The sequence below is a fragment of the Mesoplodon densirostris genome, chromosome 1 (assembly GCF_025265405.1).
Source record: "Mesoplodon densirostris isolate mMesDen1 chromosome 1, mMesDen1 primary haplotype, whole genome shotgun sequence".
Taxonomy (NCBI): Eukaryota; Metazoa; Chordata; class Mammalia; order Artiodactyla; family Ziphiidae; genus Mesoplodon; species Mesoplodon densirostris.
Genome location: NC_082661.1, coordinates 132058745 through 132079361, shown reverse-complemented (window position 1 = coordinate 132079361; position 20617 = coordinate 132058745). Strand labels below are relative to the sequence as shown.

Genomic DNA, 20617 nt, shown 5'->3' with positions numbered 1-20617 from the left:
ATTATTAAATGTCCATACTACCCTAAACGATCTACAGATTCAATGAAATCCTTGTCAAAATCCAAATACAAATTTTTACAGAAATAGAAAAAAATTCTAAAATTGATTTGGAACCACAAAAGGCCCCAAATATCTAAAACAATTTTAAGAAAGAATTACAAAGCTGGAGGCATCACACTACCTGATTTCAAACATATTGCAAATAGTATGGTTTTGACTTAAAGACGGACATAAAGGCCAATGAAACAGAATAAAGAGTCCAAAAATAAACCCACACATATATGGTCAGCTGATTTTTGACAAGGCACCAAGAATACACGGTGGGGAAAGGGTAGTGTCTTTAAAAAATAGTGTTGTGGAAACTGGATATATACATGCAAAAAAATGAGATTGGACTCTTATCTTACATCATGCACAAAGATTATCTCAAAATGCACTAAATTCTTAAATGTAAGACCTGAAATTGCAAACCCCCAAGAGGAAAACAGAGGAAAAGTTTCATGACATTGGTATTGACCATGATTTATTGGATACAACACCAAAAGCACAGGAAAAAAAAAGGCAAAAATAGGCAAGTAAGATTACATCTCACTAAAAACTTCTGCAAAACAAAGGAAACCATTAGAAGATTTAAAAGGCAATTTAATGAAATGGAAAAATGATTTGCAAGTCACATATCTGATAAGGAGTTAATATCCAAAATATATAAGGAACTCCTACAACTCAATAGCAAAATTCCCCACAAAACTTAATTACAAAATAGGCAAAAGACTTGAATAAATATTTCTGCAAAGATAATATACAAATGGTGAACATGTATGTGTATATGAAAAGATGTTCAACATCACTAATAATTAGGAAAATGCAAATAAAAACCAGTTTGATATCACCTCAAGCCTCTTAGGATGACGATTATAAAACAAACAAACAAACAGAAAATAACAAGTATTGGCAGGGATCTGCAGAAGTTGGAATCTTTATGCACTGTTGGTGAGAATGTAAAATGGTGTGTCCACTATTAGAAACAGTAAGGGGATTCCCCCAAACAGTAAAAATTGAATTACCATATGATGCAGCAATTTCTCTTCTGGGTATTTATCCAAAATAATTGAAATCACTATCTCAAAGAGATATCTGCACTTACATGTTCATTGCAGCATTATTCACAATAACTAAGATATAGAAGCAAACTAAATGTAAACCCACAGATGAATGGATAAGGAAAATGTGGTATATACATACAATGGAATATTATTCAGCATCAAAAATGAAGGAAATCCTGTCACATGCTACAACAGGGAAGAAACTTGAGGTCATTATGCTAAGTGAAATAAGCCAGTCATAGAAGAATAAAATACTGTGTAATTCCATTTATATGAGGTATCTTAAATAATCAAACCCATAGAAGCAGAAAGTAGAGTGGTGGATGCCAGCAACTGGAGGGAAGGGACAATGGGAGTAGCTATTCAAGAAGTATGAGTTCAGTTCTGCAAGATGCACAAGTTTTAGAGATCTGTCTTACAACATTGTGCATATAGCTAACAATACTGTATTGTACATATAAAAACCTAAGAAGGTAGATATCATCTTTTTTCTACCACAATTAAAAAAAAAAAAGAAAGAATATCCAAGTGTACCTGCTGTGCTTATAGCAGATAGCAGAGAGTTAAATAAGCATTTGATAAGTGTCAGAAAAATAGAAGTCCTAGGATTCTGGAGCACTAATATGACCTATTTTTTCTGATGTCTCTTCTCCATTAGAAGAAACAGTCTCTGGCTTGTTATTGAGCTCTGGTTGAGAATGAATACCTGATCATGGGTACAAAAGTGACCATGTTACTTATGATGACTATTATTTTGCAATAACAAAAATATAACTGAACATTAGCAGCAACATTCTACAATTAAATAGATATAGTATATATGAGAACAGGCCAAAGCAGTTCCAGGAAAACAAGTAAATTGTCTCTGCAGGTGGCTTAGACTTTTGTGGAGCCTATTAATGCTTTTAAAACCTCTCTATAGTATTTCTGCCAGCATCACAAGCCAGGGACATAGTCTTAATAACAATCACGGTAATGGGCTTCCCTGGTGACGCAGTGGTTGAGAATCTGCCTGCTAATGCAGGGGACACGGGTTCGAGCCCTGGTCTGGGAAGATGCCACATGCCGCAGAATAACTAAGCCCGTGAGCCACAACTACTGAGCCTGCGCGTCCGGAGCCTGTGCTCCGCAACAAGAGAGGCCGCGATAGTGATAGGCCCGCGCACCGCGATGAATAGTGGCCCCCGCTTGCCACAACTAGAGAAAGCCCTCGTACAGAAACGAAGACCCAACACAGCAAAAATAAATAAATTAATTAATAAACTCCTATCCCCAACATCTTAAAAAAAATCATGGTAATGATATCAACATTGTGTATGAGCAGGAAACATATTTACAGCTGAGGAAATTCCACAAAGTCTAATATCCATGGAATTTGCTGATTTTACCAGGTACCGCATTAGGTAATGAAAGCTTTTCAGAGTTTTAGCTGGGGGCTAATACCTTGTATATTTTAGGTTCTGTCTTAAAGAAGGCAGTGTATGCTTTAAATTATGGCCTGATATACGATATATTCTGTATTTCAGTTTGAATACATGGGTTACGATATCAAGGGGTTGAAAGTGGGAATGGATCCTCTAACAAGTATGCTTCCCTATTTCCCTTAGACAAGTTTGTTTTTCATTACTACAACTTGGAGACAGGCAGTTTGGAGGTTGTATTTCTCAAGAGAGCAGTGATTCCACCCAGGCATATAGACATAATTTACTTAGATTGGAAGCATGCATACTTCTTAATTATTTTGAGCTCCTCTGCATCAGAATTCACTTAGAGAAGGGTTTACTCTCCTGGCTGTGGTAATTTATCCAAAATACCAAAGATAAACTAGGTTGCTGACACATGATAAGTGTAGGCAAAATTATGACTAGTATCCATCTCAATACTCTGATGTCCAATAGTAAAAGTCAGTGGAAAGCTGTGGTAAACCAGTCAGACAAGACATATTTTCACATTGATTTGGAGTGGAGAAAGATTTGGATCATCCTACCAGGTAAAGAACCCTGACAAGAGGATAAGTGGCATGCGGAATATTTATGAACAAAGTAAGTAAAAATATTAAGTTCAGTCTCTTGGTCATAACTAAGGTCTGAGAAAGTAAGATTTATGTAAAAGTACCTGGCTGATGGGACTTGGTTTCTGCCTTATTATCTTAGAATGAACAGTTTTATGAATGATTGCTAAGGAAAGTCTGTTCTTAACCTTTTTTTAAAAAATCCAAATATATGCTGCAGTTATTCTAGCTAATGCAGTTGGTATCACCCAGGAATTTTTGCCAGATGACTTCTGATGATCCTCAGGCAAAGTAAGAAACCTGTAGATGACCAGAGGGCAGAAAGGGAGAAATCAGGTGAGCAACAGCTATGGATCTGAAGTAAGTCAAACCAAATGGGTGCCTGCACTTGGGCAGTGTTCAGGGCCAGGGATGGCCAGCCCACCTCTCATTAGATCTTAGCTGTTTGCTACATTCTAATTACCAAAAATAAATTGAGCATAGAACAAACACAAACAGCTCTTCTCGAAACATAATTGTAAAAGTCAAAACGTATCCGTATGAATCACTCTTTTAGAAAGAAAACATTTAACAAACACATTTTCAGCCTTCACAAAAAAATTTGTAGAATTTATTTGCATATTCAGTTATGTACATATTCTAGAGGAAATACCTGTATGTTCTGGTGATACAATTATTTTTAAATTGGAAGTAATTTTTGATATACCATATTGAAATAAATAAGAATTTCAAAAAGTTCAGTAAGCTGATAGATGTCATTTATTTCTTCAATTATATATCAAATACTGAAATTAAAACTTTAATTAGACATGTCATTAAGTTTATGATGGGTAAAGAAAGTAAAATCTTTAATCTATTTGTTAAATTAATGCAAAACTGAATCCAATATGAACATTTTGCTTTAGTGCTTTGTTTGCATTGATGCATGTTTACTACAACATATCTTTGGTCAAACAGGTCTGCTAACATATCCTTGGCATAACAATTATTGATGAATTTAAATTTGTAGGAGATAGAGACTGAAAACTAACATAATAATTGTATCTTTCAGGTAAATATTTGTTTTTGACAGAAAACTACACCTTTGATTATAAATAGCAATTGTAGATTATGAGCATTAATGATTTTTAAATATAATGAATTGACATTTAACTTTAAGGTTATCAATTGTACTGTAAATTAAAATTTTCATAAAATTATTTTAAAATTTTCCTATATTCTAAAAATTATCTGTTCCCCCTTAAAATATTGCTTACATTCTCTGTCCCTGAGAAAAAAATCAATGATTCAATCGATCTCTTGTTTGAAGACAGTGCTCAGTCTCTTGCACTAAAGGGCACACACGAATACTTGCTGACTAAAGGCAGGAATGTGGGTATGATTATCTATGTATTTAATGGAAATTTGTAGACCTTTCCTGGTGTGATGTGCCATCACAATGATTATCAATTCATGCTCTGACCCCAGTAACACTGGGGAAGCAGAAAGACTTTTTTTTATGACAAATGAAATCATTACTCTTATGATATACTAGTCTCCTGTGATGGTTTCCTAATTTGTATGTTCTAGAGGAACTTGTGAATTTTTTCCTCTGTGGTCCCTGCATCTATCAACTTTGGCTTACCTTTTGTGTGTTCCCCAGGATTCAGCATATTGTCAGTCAGCATATCACTTAAGGTTAAAAGGAAAGAAAAAAATGATATTATTAATAGAATAAACATAAAATTATTAGTGAACCTTTGTCAGGAATGTTTGAGGAAGAGGGTAAAGCCACCTGGAAAAAGACAAAAGTAGAAGGGGACATGCCCACCAGTTAATGCTATTGTTGAATTCTAGACCTTATCTCTAGCTTAAGGCAGAGAAGAATGGGAATTTTGAAAACAGGATGAAGATGTTATGTTTTCATTAAGGCCATTGTGGCTAGAATGAACAGAATTGCCCATACAAACCTTTACCAAACTTAGAAAGATCTATTATCTCTTTTTCTTCTTTCCTGTTTTAACAAATTTTAGACAAGAAAACAAATAACATTTTGTGACCAAGAATACAGCAGTTGCCACACAGGCCAGCAAGAACCCAATCACATCCAAAGAGTGGTACTGGAACCAGGTGAGGTCGTGGGCAGCTGGCCGCAGGTGCTTGGCTCCTTTGTGGCTCATGACAAACTCGATCCAGAAGACTGCTCGGTCCAGGGGCTTTACAGGCTGATCATGCTGAATCCGTGATAACCTCATAGCATTCTCTTTATAACTAGTAGGCAAAAACAAACAAAAACATAGAAATTATAGAGCTTTTGCTTTCATTAAAAGTAAGTATACAATACATGATATGTGCTATGCAAGCCAAAAACCATAGGTGTGTTGAGAAAAACATTTTAATTCTTGCTGTAACGTGAACTTTGCTGGTCACATAACATGTTAAGAGTTGTGAAAGAGGGGTGTGGAAGAAATATATTCTTAACGGAGTGTGGTAAAATGCAAACATATAAAAAAGATGGAATAAGTCAGTTGTAAATGTATAGCCTCATTTTTCCAAGAAGGAATTTTTGTATTGTGTGAATTATAGTTTCCAGGACAGTTCCAGACCAAGACTCTGAATAACCCTATTTTGAGAGAAAATACCCATTAGAGAGTCCATAAGCATGGCCTCTAATGTCAGACTAATTAATGATGACAGACACAGAAACTGATAGTCAACAGTAGTGAGACATTTTTGCAATGTCTGAGATCGACACTGTGATAATTCCTCCATTGCACACACCTGTGCTTTTGTGATGCAAAAGACAGTGTCTATATATTGGCAGTGCCAAGATTGGATGAAGATACTAAGGTAATTTTAGAAATGGCAAGGACATGAGTTTTGAGCTTTTAAGATAAATAGAAATATCTCACTAGCATAAAGCCCATAATCAATGTGGCATCACAAGAGCAATAGTTAACAACTCTAATAGTCTCTCAAAAAACAATGGTTATAAGTATGTCTTCAAAAGACATGTTGTGTCTTCACTGGAGATTTCTTGGTGGCTGAGCCAGAATTAGTATGTTTATCTTTGGTTTTGCATTAGAGATAAAAGTTCCAACCTGCAGACATGAAGATGACAGAAGGTAGAGATGTGAAGAGATGTCCTAGTGCAAGTTGGACATTGTTGGGATCAGAGAAGAAGAAATGTAATCATCATTCACCAGTGAACGTGATACACAACATCCAGCAGCAAGAGGTAATTTACTTGTGTTCTTTTTTTGTGCACAGTGAGAAAGAATAGTCATACTCTCTTTTTGTTTTGTTTTTTTGTTTGTTTTGTTTTTTGTTGTTGTTTTCATACTCTCTTTCAACCGGATTGAAATATAGGTAAAAGAGTAGTTACACAAGTTTCATCCTAATACATTTTAGGTAGACTACAGTGGTTATAAGAGACTACCTGTTCAAATCATATTTTTATTCAAGATTTTCTCCATTTGTAGATAGAGATTTAAAATTTGAAATATGCATATACTTGACAGACACACTTTACATGTGAATACAAATAAAAATACAGTAAGCTTTCCTACAAATGAGATAGGATAAAATATGACTATGCTCATTAAGATGATTACTTAATATTTGTTGTACACTGTTTTATGACTCTTATGTTAAAATATTATGAAATTGCTATGGTTTATGTATTTAAATGTAAACTTCATGTTCCTTAATTCCTTTAAGGAATAAGAAAATGGAATACAAATATATTATATATATACTCTACACTAAACACTTTTGTTCCCAGATAATTTCAGACTTAGAATTAAGTTTAGGGTTAAAGTTAAGGTATTTTTAAAATAAATAATTTCAGGTATTTTCCTGGGAAATTCTAAGAGTATAATTTTTTCACATCAATAGTTTTCAAATCAACAAGAAAATTTAGTAAGCCTTCTATAAAATGAAGAAGAATTTTTAAAAATTACAGAATTTACCTACTCTGATATTTAGTAAAATTAACCAAATTATCAGCAATTATACCAATTATTAGGTAATAGCCTAATAGATTAGACATCAAGATAATCATTTATGAGAAACAAAAGATCAGAGTAAGCCTTGCTGAAACTCCTAACCTCCCTTTCCAGATCCTGATGATATCTATAATATTCTGAAATTTATGATTTGAATATGTATCTTAACAAAACTCTTTTGACTGCAATGTGAGTGGGAGGGAAAAACGGACCACAAGGGCTGACTTTTTAGGATGAGTTCAAGGCAGATATTGAGTGTCTTCCCTTTTGGAAATGAATACATTGACCACTTTGTCTAGAAAACCTTGCTGCTAGGGCTTTAACAGATGGTTTTTCATAGACTAGTTCCACTAAAAAAAGCTGCAAAAAATTCCATTTAAGTTGACCTTCTCTCCTACCTCCTAAATTTCAGGTTTCAGTAATGTGAATGGAATATTACAACTATCCTTCAAGTTTTGCCTCTGAATAAAAATAATTGAGTCTGAGATAAACTGGAAACAAATTTAAAAATAAGGTATCTATACAAATGTGGAGCAAATAGTGAAAGGAGGATGAAAAACATGACAGCAACTTACACAATATTGGGGAAAAAACATAAAAATGATAGACTTAGAATGTAATTAGGCATAATACATAATTCAAAAGAAGAGGAAAGTTTGAGTAGATTAAGAATGTGAGAGTTATGAACAAGATCTCCAGGATCAGATTATGAAACAAGAGGAGGTAACAAAAGACAAGGTGAGCTATTGAAATTAGTTGTTAAAAATAGAACTTTAAAGGATTAATAAGAAAATTACAAACTGTAAGCAATGTTCATGAAAAAGTGAATTTACTAATATATGGACTATTTGAAGGAATCTCAGTAAATTAAGAACAGCAAAAAATGATTAGAACAATTAGAAAATAATAGAGAAAGAAAACAAACTCAAATATTTTAACATAGAGAATATTAAAATCTGATGTCCCTGAAATAGAGATAAAAAATGGAACTAAAAGACATTTTAATAAACAAAATAAATTAATTTCTGAAAAGAAAAATTAGATAATTTTCATCCTAGGTTAACAGTGGTAAAAGAACACACTATAATCCCAGGAAAATGTAGAAAACAAATGATAAGGATATGACATGTTTAAGTTTCTGAATTTAAAAAATACTATCTATTTCCAGGCTGAACAAGAAACTCTTAAAAAGTAATACTGATCAGAAAGTCCTCAGAACCCTACAGCAGTATTTAAAGCCAGAAGATCATAAGTAACCCTGCACAGTTCAAAAAGAAAGAAAGTGAGATCTGAGTGTGTTATATTCAGATAGGTGTCATTCTCCCATCAAGGCAATGAGCAAATATTGTAAACTGTGATTTCAGGGAGTCCATGACTCTTTGATGAAAGAAAATTCCATATGAAGCATTCAGTTAAGAATGAATTAAAAATATTTTGAAGAATCTCTGATTCAATGGTGAACATTGATTCTCTTAAAATATGTGAAAAGATTAAATTACTGTGAGGAAAATAAGTGCCAGAAATATTGACAAATTAAAAATTTAAGTAACATATATTAGAGATGAAATAACTTCCAATTTCAACTGTTAGTGGCTAAAATTAAAACACATTGTTAAAAATAAACACTGTGTATACATATATTAATTCTTAACCTTGGTGAGACCTTTCAGAGAAAAATATTAAGATATAATGATCTATATCTAAAGTTCATATAGTTTATAAATGTAGTTTACAAATTTATTTTATCTTTAGCTAAATCAGATAAAATTTAGTTTAAAAATACATATATAGTATCAATTGATATTTATAAAAATATTAACTACTTTAACTACTCCCTGTATATATGCATATACTGATTAATGGTATACACCGAGTGTTAACAATGATTATTTTTGAATGATCAATATTGGGTGAATTATCCCTTTCATTTTTGTACTTACTGAATGGTTATAACATTTAAATAAACATATATATTATTTATTAAAAAAGCAGATTATCCAGAAAAATATCTAAGAATTTGTGTAATCACCATTATTTATTTTGAAAAAACATTAATATAATATTTGAAATCTTTGTTTTTTCATCTCAGATAATCACTTCAGGAATTTGGGAAATGAAATAATAAAATGGTTTTTAAATGGTCATGTTATAGTTGTTATTTGAAACTACACTAGTTAGAAATGCATGAAACATTGGACATTTTTGAGTATGATGGGTAGCATAATTAATGACAAGCCTTTAAAAGTAGTCGTACTTACAAAGGTTCATTAATGACTGTTCTCAAGGCATTGAGCAAATCTCCACTTGTCACTGTGTTTATGTTCACCTCCACAGCCGCTCCTTTGGCCTTCATGTGAGCAATGTTGTCAGGCTGATCAGCAAACATGGGAACTCCCACCATAGGCACACCATGATAGATAGCTTCATAGATCCCATTGGTTCCACCATGAGTGATAAAACCTTTTGCTTTGGGATGACCTAGTTTGGGGATTGGATGAGAAGCAGGTGAGGATTTCATGATACATAATACATTAACAGAATTTCAGAGAGAGATGGGGAAAAAACTATTGGATAACTCAATGAAGAAGGTAGTGTTTTCTACAAAAGCCAAGAACATGGGGAATTGCTATCTCAGAAAATCGTGATCCCTGAAAAAGGTGAAATTAACTTCCTCTGCATTGTCTAGAAAGATTTACTGAGGAGGCCATATATCAGAACTGAAATTGAAACTTGGAGAGTGATGAGAGTCTTAACTGAAGATTCTCTTTTATGAACCAGAGTAAGCATCAATCTATAAAATTAATGGCCAATTCTTTAATTATATCTGCTTTAAAACTGCAAGTAAAATGTGGAAATTTAAATATTTAAAATGTTTATTGAATTTACTTGCTGTTAAACAGTTACTTGCTCATCATCCAACTGTACAGCTTTTTTTTCTTGGTCTTACCAAGAAGATCATTCTGTGGTATCCAATCATAGAGCTGAGTATTAGCTCCTAATGTGGCTGGTTTCTTTCCTTTGTATCTCCATAAAACCTGTGGAAGACAATGCTTTAATTTTGCAAGTAAAAACACAAAATTAAGGCATTTTAAGGCCATAGAGTTATGTAGAAATCATATAGTCCATCTTAGGTTTTTTTTTTTTTTGACTATTTGAAAGCCTGTGTTGAGGTATTACATGAAGTATACAGAAGTTCATAAAAAGTTCAAACAACTGATGTTCACGTATATCTGTTACAGCAGTTAACTTTAAGTCATAAACAAAAGAATATTGTGAAGAAAGTTTTTCAAGAAAAAGTATACTAAAATCTGAAAACAGCAAATACCACTTGATGTTCTGAAAGGATAAAAATTATAATTTGTAAGTTTTATTAATTTAAGAAACATAGATTGTGTTCTAAATAATTTGTTGGATATTCAAGATATAATGTATCATATTTAAATCTATAACCATTATTTTTTTTTCAGATGTTTTATAGCTGGTATGAGTGCAGATTACTTTTCTTGCATAAAAATATAATTGAATAGAGAGGATCATGAGCACAATGTTCTTCCTTATTTCTTTGTATTTTGAGAGGAATTGATAAATGAGAGAAAAGTGCAGTTTGCTTCCCTCCCTGACAAGTTCCAAGGCATGACAGTTGTATTCCACATGCTTCAAATAGCTCCTGCTTTCTTGGAATCAACTCTGGGCCTCAATTCCCAAATGGAGACAAGTCCAAACATTTTTCACTTTCATCTTCTGTTTCAATTATTTGTGAAACTGATCCAGGTTGCATAGTAGTTTATCAAGGAAGATTTTATTCTAAGCAGAGCTGCAGTCCTCTGTGCCTAACAGGCTGAAGATCCAGTGGAGAATCTGATGGTGGAAACCAGAAGCTCTTTTCTAGGGACAGGATAGAGGTTTTTTTTTTTTTTTTTTTTTTTTCAGGTAGCATAAAAGGCTGACTCTCTTGTTCCCCAGGTTATGTCTCCAAGGAGTGAGGCACGTCCCAGGCAGGAAACCAGGCATGACTGGAGCAGAGCATCACCAGTGTCATCAGCAAAGAGTCTGGGACATTGACATATTGAATGACTTAACATCCCAGCCAGGTGGGTGTGAGGGGTGCACATGTCCTCCAAATTCTGAGTTCTAAGCATCCTGTTCTGCACTCAATGGCCGGCAGGTGGTGCACAAACCAGCCCTTTCTGAGCCCATCCTCCTTTATGTGATAGTTGAGAGGAACATACAAAAGAGGGAGTTTGCAAACATTGAGAGATAAGGTAAAACTGTTTGCCCTTACCTTTTTTGAAAGGGCTTGTACTAATAGTCTTTTAAATATAGTATTATCACTTAAAAGCTTTTGGAAGTGAGATTATGAGTGAAGAAATAGAAAATAAATAGGACTAGTTTAGGAAGAATATGAGGGTTAAAAAGCATTAAAATGAACATGAATACTACGTAACTTTACTTGTCATGAGGTCATCCTAGTTCTTAAGTTTCAAATGTAATGTTTTCCAAAAATATAATTAGCTTTAAAAAATTTTTGGCTGCTTTTTGAATGATTTGTTGCCTTTCTGCCCTCCCTCCCTTCCTTCCTCCCTTTCTTTTTCCTTCTTTCTTTCTTCCTTCCTTCCTTTCTTGCTCTCTTTTTCTCTCTTTCTCCCTTTTTAGTTTTTTATTTATTTATTATTTTTTATTATTAGTTTCTGCTTTATAACAATGTGAATCTGTCATACATATACATCTGTTCCCACATCCCTTCCCTCTTGCGTCTCCCTCCCTCCCACCCTCCCTATCCCACCCCTCCAGGCGGTCACAAAGCCCCGAGCTGACCTCCCTGTGCTATGAAGCTGCTTCCCACTATCTATCTACCTTACGTTTGGTACTGTATATATGTCCATGCCTCTCTTTCGCTTTGTCACAGCTTACCTTTCCGCCTCCCCATATCTTCAAGTCCATTATCAAGTAGGTCTGTGTCTTTATTCCTGTTTTACCACTAGGTTCTTCATGACATTTTTTTTCTTAAATTCCATATATATGTGTTAGCATACGGTATTTGTCTTTCTCTTTCTGACTTACTTCACTCTGTAGGACAGACTCCAGGTCTATCCACATCATTACAAATAGCTTAGTTTCATTTCTTTATAAGGCTGAGTAATATTCCATTGTATATATGTGCCACATCTTCTTTATCCATTCATCCGATGATGGACACTTAGGTTGTTTCCATCTCTGGGCTATTGTGAATAGAGCTGCTATGAACATTTTGGAACATGTCTCTTTTTGAATTATGGTTTTCTCAGGATATATGCCAAGTAGTGGGATTTCTGGGTCATATGGTAGTTCTATTTTTAGTTTTTTAAGGAACCTCCATACTGTTCTCCATAGTGGCTGTACCAATTCACATTCCCACCAGCAGTGCAAGGGTGTACCCTTTTCTCCACACCCTCTCCAGCATTTATTGTTTCTAGATTTCTTGATGATGGCCATCCTGACTGGTGTGAGATGATATCTCATTGTAGTTTTGATTTGCATTTCTCTAATGATTAATGATGTTGAGCATTCTTTCATGTGTTTGTTGGCAGTCTGTATATCTTCCTTGGAGAAATGCCTACTTAAGTCTTCTGCCCATTTTTGGATTGGGTTGTTTGTTTTTTTGCTATTGAGCTGCATGAGCTGCTTATAAATTTTAGAGATTAATCCTTTGTCAGTTGCTTCATTCGCAAATATTTTCTCCCATTCTGAGGGTTGTCTTTTGGTCTTGTTTATGGTTTCCTTTGCTGTGCAAAAGCTTTGAAGTTTCATTAGGTCCCATTTGTTTATCTTTGTTTTTATTTCCATTTCTCGAGGAGGTGGGTCCAAAAGGATCTTGCTGTGACTTATGTCATAGAGTGTTCTGCCTATGTTTTCCTCTAAGAGTTTGATAGTTTCTGGCCTTACATTTAGGTCTTTAATCCATTTTGAGCTTATTTTTGTGTATGGTGTTAGGGAATGATCTAATCTCATACTTTTACATGTCCCTGTCCAGTTTTCCCAGCACCACTTATTGAAGAGGCTGTCCTTTCGCCACTGTACATTCCTGCCTCCTTTATCAAAGATAAGTTGACCATATGTGCGTGGGTTTACCTCTGGGCTCTCTATCCTGTTCCATTGATCTATCTTTCTGTTTTTGTGCCAGTACCACACTGTCTTGATGACTGTAGCTTTGTAGTATAGTCTGAAGTCAGGGAGCCTGATTCCTCCAGATCCGTTTTTCGTTCTCAAGATTGCTTTGGCTATTCGGGGTCTTTTGTTTTTCCAAACAAATTTTGAAATTTTTTGTTCTAGTTCTGTGAAAAATGCCAGTGGTAGTTTGATAGGGATTGCATTGAATCTGTAGATTGCTTTGGGTAGTAGAGTCATTTTCACAATATTGATTCTTCCAATCCAGGAGCATGGTATATCTCTCCATCTATATGTATCATCTTTAATTTCTTTCATCAGTGTCTTATAATTTTCTGCATACAGGTGTTTTGTCTCCTTAGGTAGGTTTATTCCTAGATATTTTATTCTTTTTGTTGCAATGGTAAATGGGAGTGTTTTCTTGATTTCATTTTCAGATTTTTCATCATTAATGTACAGGAATGCCAGAGATTTCTGTGTATTAATTTTGTATCCTGCTACTTTACCAAATTCATTGATTAGATCTAGTAGTTTTCTGGTAGAATCTTTAGGATTCTCTATGTATAGTATCATGTCATCTGCAAACAGTGACATCTTTACTTCTTCTTTTCCTAATTTGGATTCCTTTTATTTCCTTTTCTTCTCTGATTGCTGTGGCTAAAACTTCCAAAACTATGTTGAATAAGAGTGGTGAGAGTGCGCAGCCTTGTCTGGTTCCTGATCTTAGTGGAAATGGTTTCAGTTTTTCACCATTGAGGACAATGTTGGCTGTGGGTTTGTCATATATGGCCTTTATTATGTTGAGGAAAGTTCCCTCTATGCCTACTTTCTGCAGGGTTTTTATCATAAATCAGTGTTGAATTTTGTTGAAAGCTTTCTCTGCATCCTTTGAGATGATCATATGGTTTTTCTCCTTCAATCTGTTAATATGGTGTATCACATTGATTGATTTGCATATATTGAAGAATCCTTGCATTCCTTGAATAAGCCCCACTTGATCATGGTGTATGATCCTTTTAATGTGCTGTTGGATTCTGTTTGCTAGTATTTTGTTGAAGATTTTTGCTTCTATGTTCATCAGTGATATTGGCCTGTAGTTTTCTTTCTTTGTGACATCCTTGTCTGGTTTTGGTATCAAGGTGATGGTGGCCTCGTAGAATGAGTTTGGGAGTGTTCCTCCCTCTGCTATATTTTGGAAGTGTTTGAGAAGGATAGGTGTTAGCTCTTCTCTAAATGTTTGATAGAATTTGCCTGTGAAGCCATCTGGTCCTGGGCTTTTGTTTGTTGGAAGATTTTTAATCACAGTTTCAATTTCAGTGCTTGTGATTGGTCTATTCATATTTTCTATTTCTTCCTGATTCAGTCTTAGCAGCTTGTGCATTTCTAAGAATTTGTCCATTTTTTCCAGGTTGTCCATTTTATTGGCATAGAGTTGCTTGTAGTAATCTCTCATGATCTTTTGTATTTCTGCAGTGTCATTTGTTAATTCTTCTTTTTCATTTCTAATTCTATTGATTTGAGTCTTCTCCCTTTTTTTCTTGATGAGTCTGGCTAATGGTTTATCAATTTTGTTTATCTTCTCAAAGAACCAGCTTTTAGTTTTATTGATATTTGCTATTATTTCCTTCATTTCTTTTTAATTTATTTCTGATCTGATCTTTATGATTTCTTTCCTTCTGCTAACTTTGGGGGATTTTTGTTCTTCTTTTTCTAATTGTTTTAGGTGCAGGGTCAGGTTGTTTACTCGAGATGTTTCCTGTTTCTTAAGGTGGGATTTTACTGCTATAAACTTCCCCCATAGAACTGCTTTTGCTGCGTCCCATAGGTTTTGGGTCATCGTGTCTCCATTGTCCTTTGTTTCTATGTATTTTTTAATTTCCTCTTTGATTTCTTCAGTGATCACTTCGTTATTGAGTAGTGTATTGTTTAGCCTCCATGTGTTTGTATTTTTTACAGATCTCTTCCTGTAATTGATGTCTAGTCTCATAGCATTGTGGTCGGAAAAGATGCTTGATACAATTTCAATTTTCTTAAGTTTACCAGGGCTTGATTTGTGACCCAAGATATGATCTATCCTGGAGAATGTTCCATGAGCACTTGAGAAAAATGTGTATTCTGTTGTTTTTGGATGGAATGTCCTATAAATATCAACTAAGTCCATCTTGTTTAATGTATCATTTAAAGCTTGTGTTTCCTTATTTATTTTCATTTTGGATGGTCTGTCCATTGGTGAAAGTGGGGTGTTAAAGTCCCCTACTATGAGTGTGTTACTGTCGATTTCCCCTTTTATGGCTGTTAGTATTTGCCTTATGTATTGAGGTGCTCCTATGTTGGGTGCATACATATTTACAATTGTTATATCTTCTTCTTGGATCGATCCCTTTATCGTTATATAGTGTCCTTCTTTGTCTCTTCTAATAGTCTTTATTTTAAAGTCTATTTTGTCTGATATGAGAATTGCTACTCCAGCTTTTTTTGGTTTCCATTTGCATGGAATATCTTTTTCCATCCCCTTGCTTTCAGTCTGTATGTGTCTCTTGGTCTGAAGTCGGTTTCTTGTAGACAGCATATATATAGTTCTTGTTTTTGTATCCATTCAGCCAACCTGTGTCTTTTGGTGGGAGCATTCAGTCCATTTACATTTAAGGTAATTATTGATATGTATGTTCCTATTCCCATTTCCTTAATTGTTTTGGGTTCGTTATTGTAGGTATTTTCCTTCTGTTGTGTTTCTTGCCTAGAGAAGTTCCTTTAGCATTTGTTGTAAAGCTGGTTTGGTGGTGCTGAACTCTCTCAGCTTTTGCTTGTCTGTAAAGATTTTAATTTCTCCATCAAATCTGAAAGAGATCCTTGCTAGGTAGAGTAATCTTGGTTGCAGGTTTTTCTCCTTCATCACTTTAATTTTGTCCTGCCACTCCCTTCTAGCTTGTAGAGTTTCTGCTGAGAGGTCAGCTGTTAACCTGATGGGGATTCCCTTGTGTGTTATTTGTTGTTTTTCCCTGGCTGCTTTTTTTTTTTTTTTTTTTTTTTCTTTTTGCGGTATGCGGGCCTCTCACTGTTGTGGCCTCTCCCGTTGCGGAGCACAGGCTCCGGATGCGCAGGCCCAGCGGCCATGGCTCACGGGCCCAGCCGCTCCGCGGCATATGGGATCCTCCCAGACCGGGGCACGAACCCGTATCCCCTGCATCGGCAGGCGGACTCTCAACCACTGCGCCACCAGGGAGGCCCTCCCTTGCTGCTTTTAATATGATTTCTTTGTGTTTAATTTTTGACAGTTTGATTAATATGTGTCTTGGCTTATTTCTCCTTGGATTTATTCTGTATGGGACTCTCTGTGCCTCCTGGACTTCATTAACTATTTCCTTTCCCATATTAGGGAAGTTTTCAACTATAATCTCTTCAAATATTTTCTCAGTCCCTTTCTTTTTCTCTTATTCTTCTGGAACCTCTATAATTCGAATGTTGGTGCATTTAATGTTGTCCCAGAAGTCTCTGAGACTGTCCTCGGTTCTTTTCATTCTTTTTTTCTTTATTTTGCTCTGCATCAGTTATTTCCACTATTTTATCTTCCACCTCACTTATCCGTTCTTCTGCCTCAGTTATTCTGCTATTGATCCCATCTAGAGTATTTTTCATTTCATTTATTGTGTTTTTAATTGATGCTTGTTTCATCTTTAGTTCTTCTAGGTCCTTGTTAACATTTTCTTGCATTTTGTCTATTCTATTTCCAAGATTTTGGATCTTGGAAATAGAATCATGGATCAACTTTACTATCATTATTCTGAATTCTTTTTCAGGTAGACTGCCTATTACCTCTACATTTGTTAGGTCTGGTAGGTTTTTATCTTGCTCCTTCACCTGCTGTGTGTTTTTCTGTCTTCTCATTTTGCTTATCTTCCTGTGTTTGGGGTCTCCTTTTTGCAGGCTGCAGATTCGTAGTTCACGTTGTTTTTGGTGTCTGTCCCCAGTGGCTAAGGTTGTTTCAGTAGGTTTTGTAGGCTTCCTGGTGGGGGGGACTAGTGCCTGTGTTCTGGTGGTTGAGGCTCGATCTTGTGTTTCTGGTGGACAGGTCCATGTCTGGTTGTGTGTTTTGGGGTGCCTGTGGCCTTATTATGTTTTTAGGCAGCCTCTCTGCTAATGGGTGGGGTTGTGTTCCTGCCTTGCTAGTTGCTTGGCATAGGGTGACCAGCACTGTAGCTTGCTGGTCGTTGACTGAAGCTGGGTGCTGGTGTTGAGATGGAGATCTCTGGGAGATTTTCGCTGCTTGATATTATGTGGAGCTGGGAGGTCTCTTGTGGACCCGTGTCCTGAAGTTGGCTCTCCCACTTCAGAGGCACAGCACTGACTCCTGGCTGCAGCACCAAGAGCCTTTCATCTACCTGGATCAGAATAAAAGGGAGAAAAAGTAGAAAGAAAGTATTAGGAGAAGAAAGAACGAGAGAGAGAGAAAGAAAGGAAGAAGGAAAGAAAGGAAGGAAGGAAGGAAGGAGGGAGGGAGGGAGGAAGGATGGAAAGAAAGAAAGGAGGGAGGGAGGGAGGAATCAAAGAAAAAGAAAGAGTGAAAGGAAGAAGGGATGGAGGGAGGGAGGAAGGGAAAGTAGGAAAAAAAGAAAGAGCAGGTAAAGTAAAATAGAGTAAAGTATAAAATATAGTAGCGTTATTAAAAATAAAAAAGTAATTATTGAAAAAAATGGACGGATAGAACCCTGGGACCTATGGTGGAAGCAAAGCTATACGGAGAAAATCTTACACAGACGCATACACATACACATTCACAAAAAGAGAGCAGGGGGAAAAATTCGAAAATCTTGCTCTCAACGTCCACCTCCTCAATTTGGGATAATTCGTTGTAAAAAGAGGAAAAGGGCAAAGAGTCTTAAATCTTGCTCTCAAAGTCCACCTCCTCATTTTGGGATAGTTCATTGTAAAAAGAGAAAAAAGGGGAAAATATCTTAAATCTTGTTCTTAAAGTCCACCTCCTCAATTTGGGACGATTCGCTGTCCACTCAAGTATTCCACAGATACAGGGTATATCAAGTTGATTGTGGAGCTTCAATCCGCTGCTTCCGAGGCTGCACAGAGAGATTTCCCTGTCTCTTTGTTCTCACAGCTCCCGGGTCTCAGCTTTGGACTCGGCCCCGCCTCTCCGTGTAGGTTGCCGGAGGGCGTCTGTCCTTCGCTCAGACAGGACGGGTTTAAAGGAGCCGCTGATTCGGGGGCTCTGGCTCACTCAGGCCGAGGGGAGGGAGGGGCACCGAGTGCGGGGCAAGCCTGCGGTGGCCGAGGCCAGCGTGACGTTGCACCAGCCCGAGGGGCTCCGTGCGCTTTCCCGCAGAAGCCGTCCCTGGATCCCGGGACCCCAGCAGTTGCGGGCTGCACAGGCTCCCCGGAAAGGGGGCATGGGCAGTGACCTGCGCTCGCACACAGGCCTCTTGGCAGCGGCAGCAGCAGCCCCAGCGTCCCATGCCCGTCTGTGGGGTCCGTGCCTTTAGCCGCGGCTCGCGCCCATCTCTGGAGCTCCTTTAAGCAGCGCTCTTAATCCCCTCTCATCGCGCACCAGGAAACAAAGAGGGAAGAATAAGTCTCTTGCCTCTTCGGCAGCTCCAGACTTTTTCCCCCGGACTCCCTCCGGGCTAACCGTGGTGCACTAACCCCTTCAGGCTGTGTTCACGCTGCCAACCCCAGTCCTCTCCCTGTGCTCCGACCGAAGCCTGAGCCTCAGCTCCCAGCCCCACCCGCCTGCGGCCGAGCAGACAAGCCTCTCGGGCTGGTGAGTGCCTGTTGTCACCGATCCACTGTGCGGGAATCTCTCCGCTTTGCCCTCTGCACCCCTGTTGCTGCGCTCTCCTCCGCTACTCCGAAGCTTTCCCCTTCCGCCACCCGCAATCTCCGCCTGTGATGGGGCTTCCTAGTGTGTGGAAACCTTTCCTCCTTCACGGCTCCCTCCCACTGGTGCAGGTCCCATCCCTCTCCTTTTGTCTCTGTTTATTCTTTTTTTTTTTTTTTTTTTTTTTTTTTTTTTTTTTTTTTCTTTTTGCGGTATGTGGGCCTCTCACTGTTGTGGCCTCTCCCGTTGCGGAGCACAGGCTCCGGACGCGCAGGCCCAGCGGCCATGGCTCACGGGCCCAGCCGCTCCGCGGCATATGGGATCCTCCCAGACCGGGGCACGAACCCGTATCCCCTGCATCGGCAGGCGGACTCCCAACCACTTGCGCCACCAGGGAGGCCCTCTGTTTATTCTTTTTTCTTTTGTCCTACCCAGGTATGTGGGGAGTTTCTTGCCTTTTGGGGGGTCTGAGGTCTTCTGTCAGTGTTCAGTAGGTGTTCTGTAGGAGTTGTTCCACGTGTAGATGAACTTCTGATGTATCTTGTGGATGGTGCGCGCAGCCACTGCGCACTGGGCAAACTCGGGCGTCCGGTGGTTCCAGCAGTCTCACTCCGAACCTCTCCTTTTTCTCTCGAGCTTTACCAAAGAGCTGCTTCTCACGGCACCTGGCTTCGGGGCGCGTCGAGCCTGGGCGCTGACCCCTCGGGCGCCCTTTGCCCTCGCGGTGACCCTGGGCTGTGGCGGGAAGGAGCCGGGAGCGCGGCGCGCAGGGCGTCAGGTGCTGCGTTACGCCACGTCTGGGCGCCCCGACTGGAAGAGGAGGCGAGAGCGAGAGTGGGGAGGAGGAGACGGACCAGGACAGGAGCGGTAGCGGGGCGCTGTCTATTAAATCGACCAGTAGGTTGCAGCCGTCCAGGACACCCTTGAAAGGAGAAGGGGGTGGGTGGGATGAAGAGGAGGGCAGTGCGGGGGTGGTGGTGGACGAGAACAGGAGGCCGGAGCTCCGAGGTGCTTCAGGTCTTGCTTAGGCTTCCTTTTCGGTTTTTGAGGGGGAATGAGATAGAGGATTTGTTTATACTCTATTATTTAATGAAGTATCTTGTTAGGATGCTAACCTTTAGTTACATAATTTTTTCTTTCTTTTTTTTTCTTTTCTGTATGACGATTTTCAGATTAAATACTAATAGATGGCGAACTCTTTAACAGAAAAGTTTAAAAATAAAACTCCAGAGTTTTAACAGGCCTAAATAGTACACTTACAATTATAGAGTTTTATGTACTTTAATTTAAAAATATAAAGAGACAGGGTATTTTGTGAATGGAAGTATATAAAGAGTAGAAATATAGAATTAACAAAGTTAAAGTTAATTGAATGTCATAAATTAAAAATATATACTGTTTGACAATAACATTAGGATCTTTAATTGTTTTAACTGTAGAAAATTTATCTTAGAAAGATTAGGCTTCTATTTCTAAACCAACTATATTTTAATTGAATCCTAATAAAGCCTAGAAACATAAAGTATATTCTTGAATATGATTCTAC

General features: G+C 37.4%; 1 protein-coding gene across 1 annotated transcript in view; it reads right to left on the bottom strand.

The window, feature by feature from the left end:
* Positions 1-5087: 5087 nt before the first annotated feature.
* LOC132484230 (UDP-glucuronosyltransferase 2A3-like) overlaps positions 5088-20617 on the bottom strand; it is a 30525-nt gene continuing 14995 nt past the window's right edge. Inside the window, 3 exon segments of the mRNA XM_060090520.1 lie at positions 5088-5364; positions 9359-9578; positions 10048-10135. Of these exon segments, the coding sequence (XP_059946503.1) occupies positions 5088-5364; positions 9359-9578; positions 10048-10135 (585 nt within the window).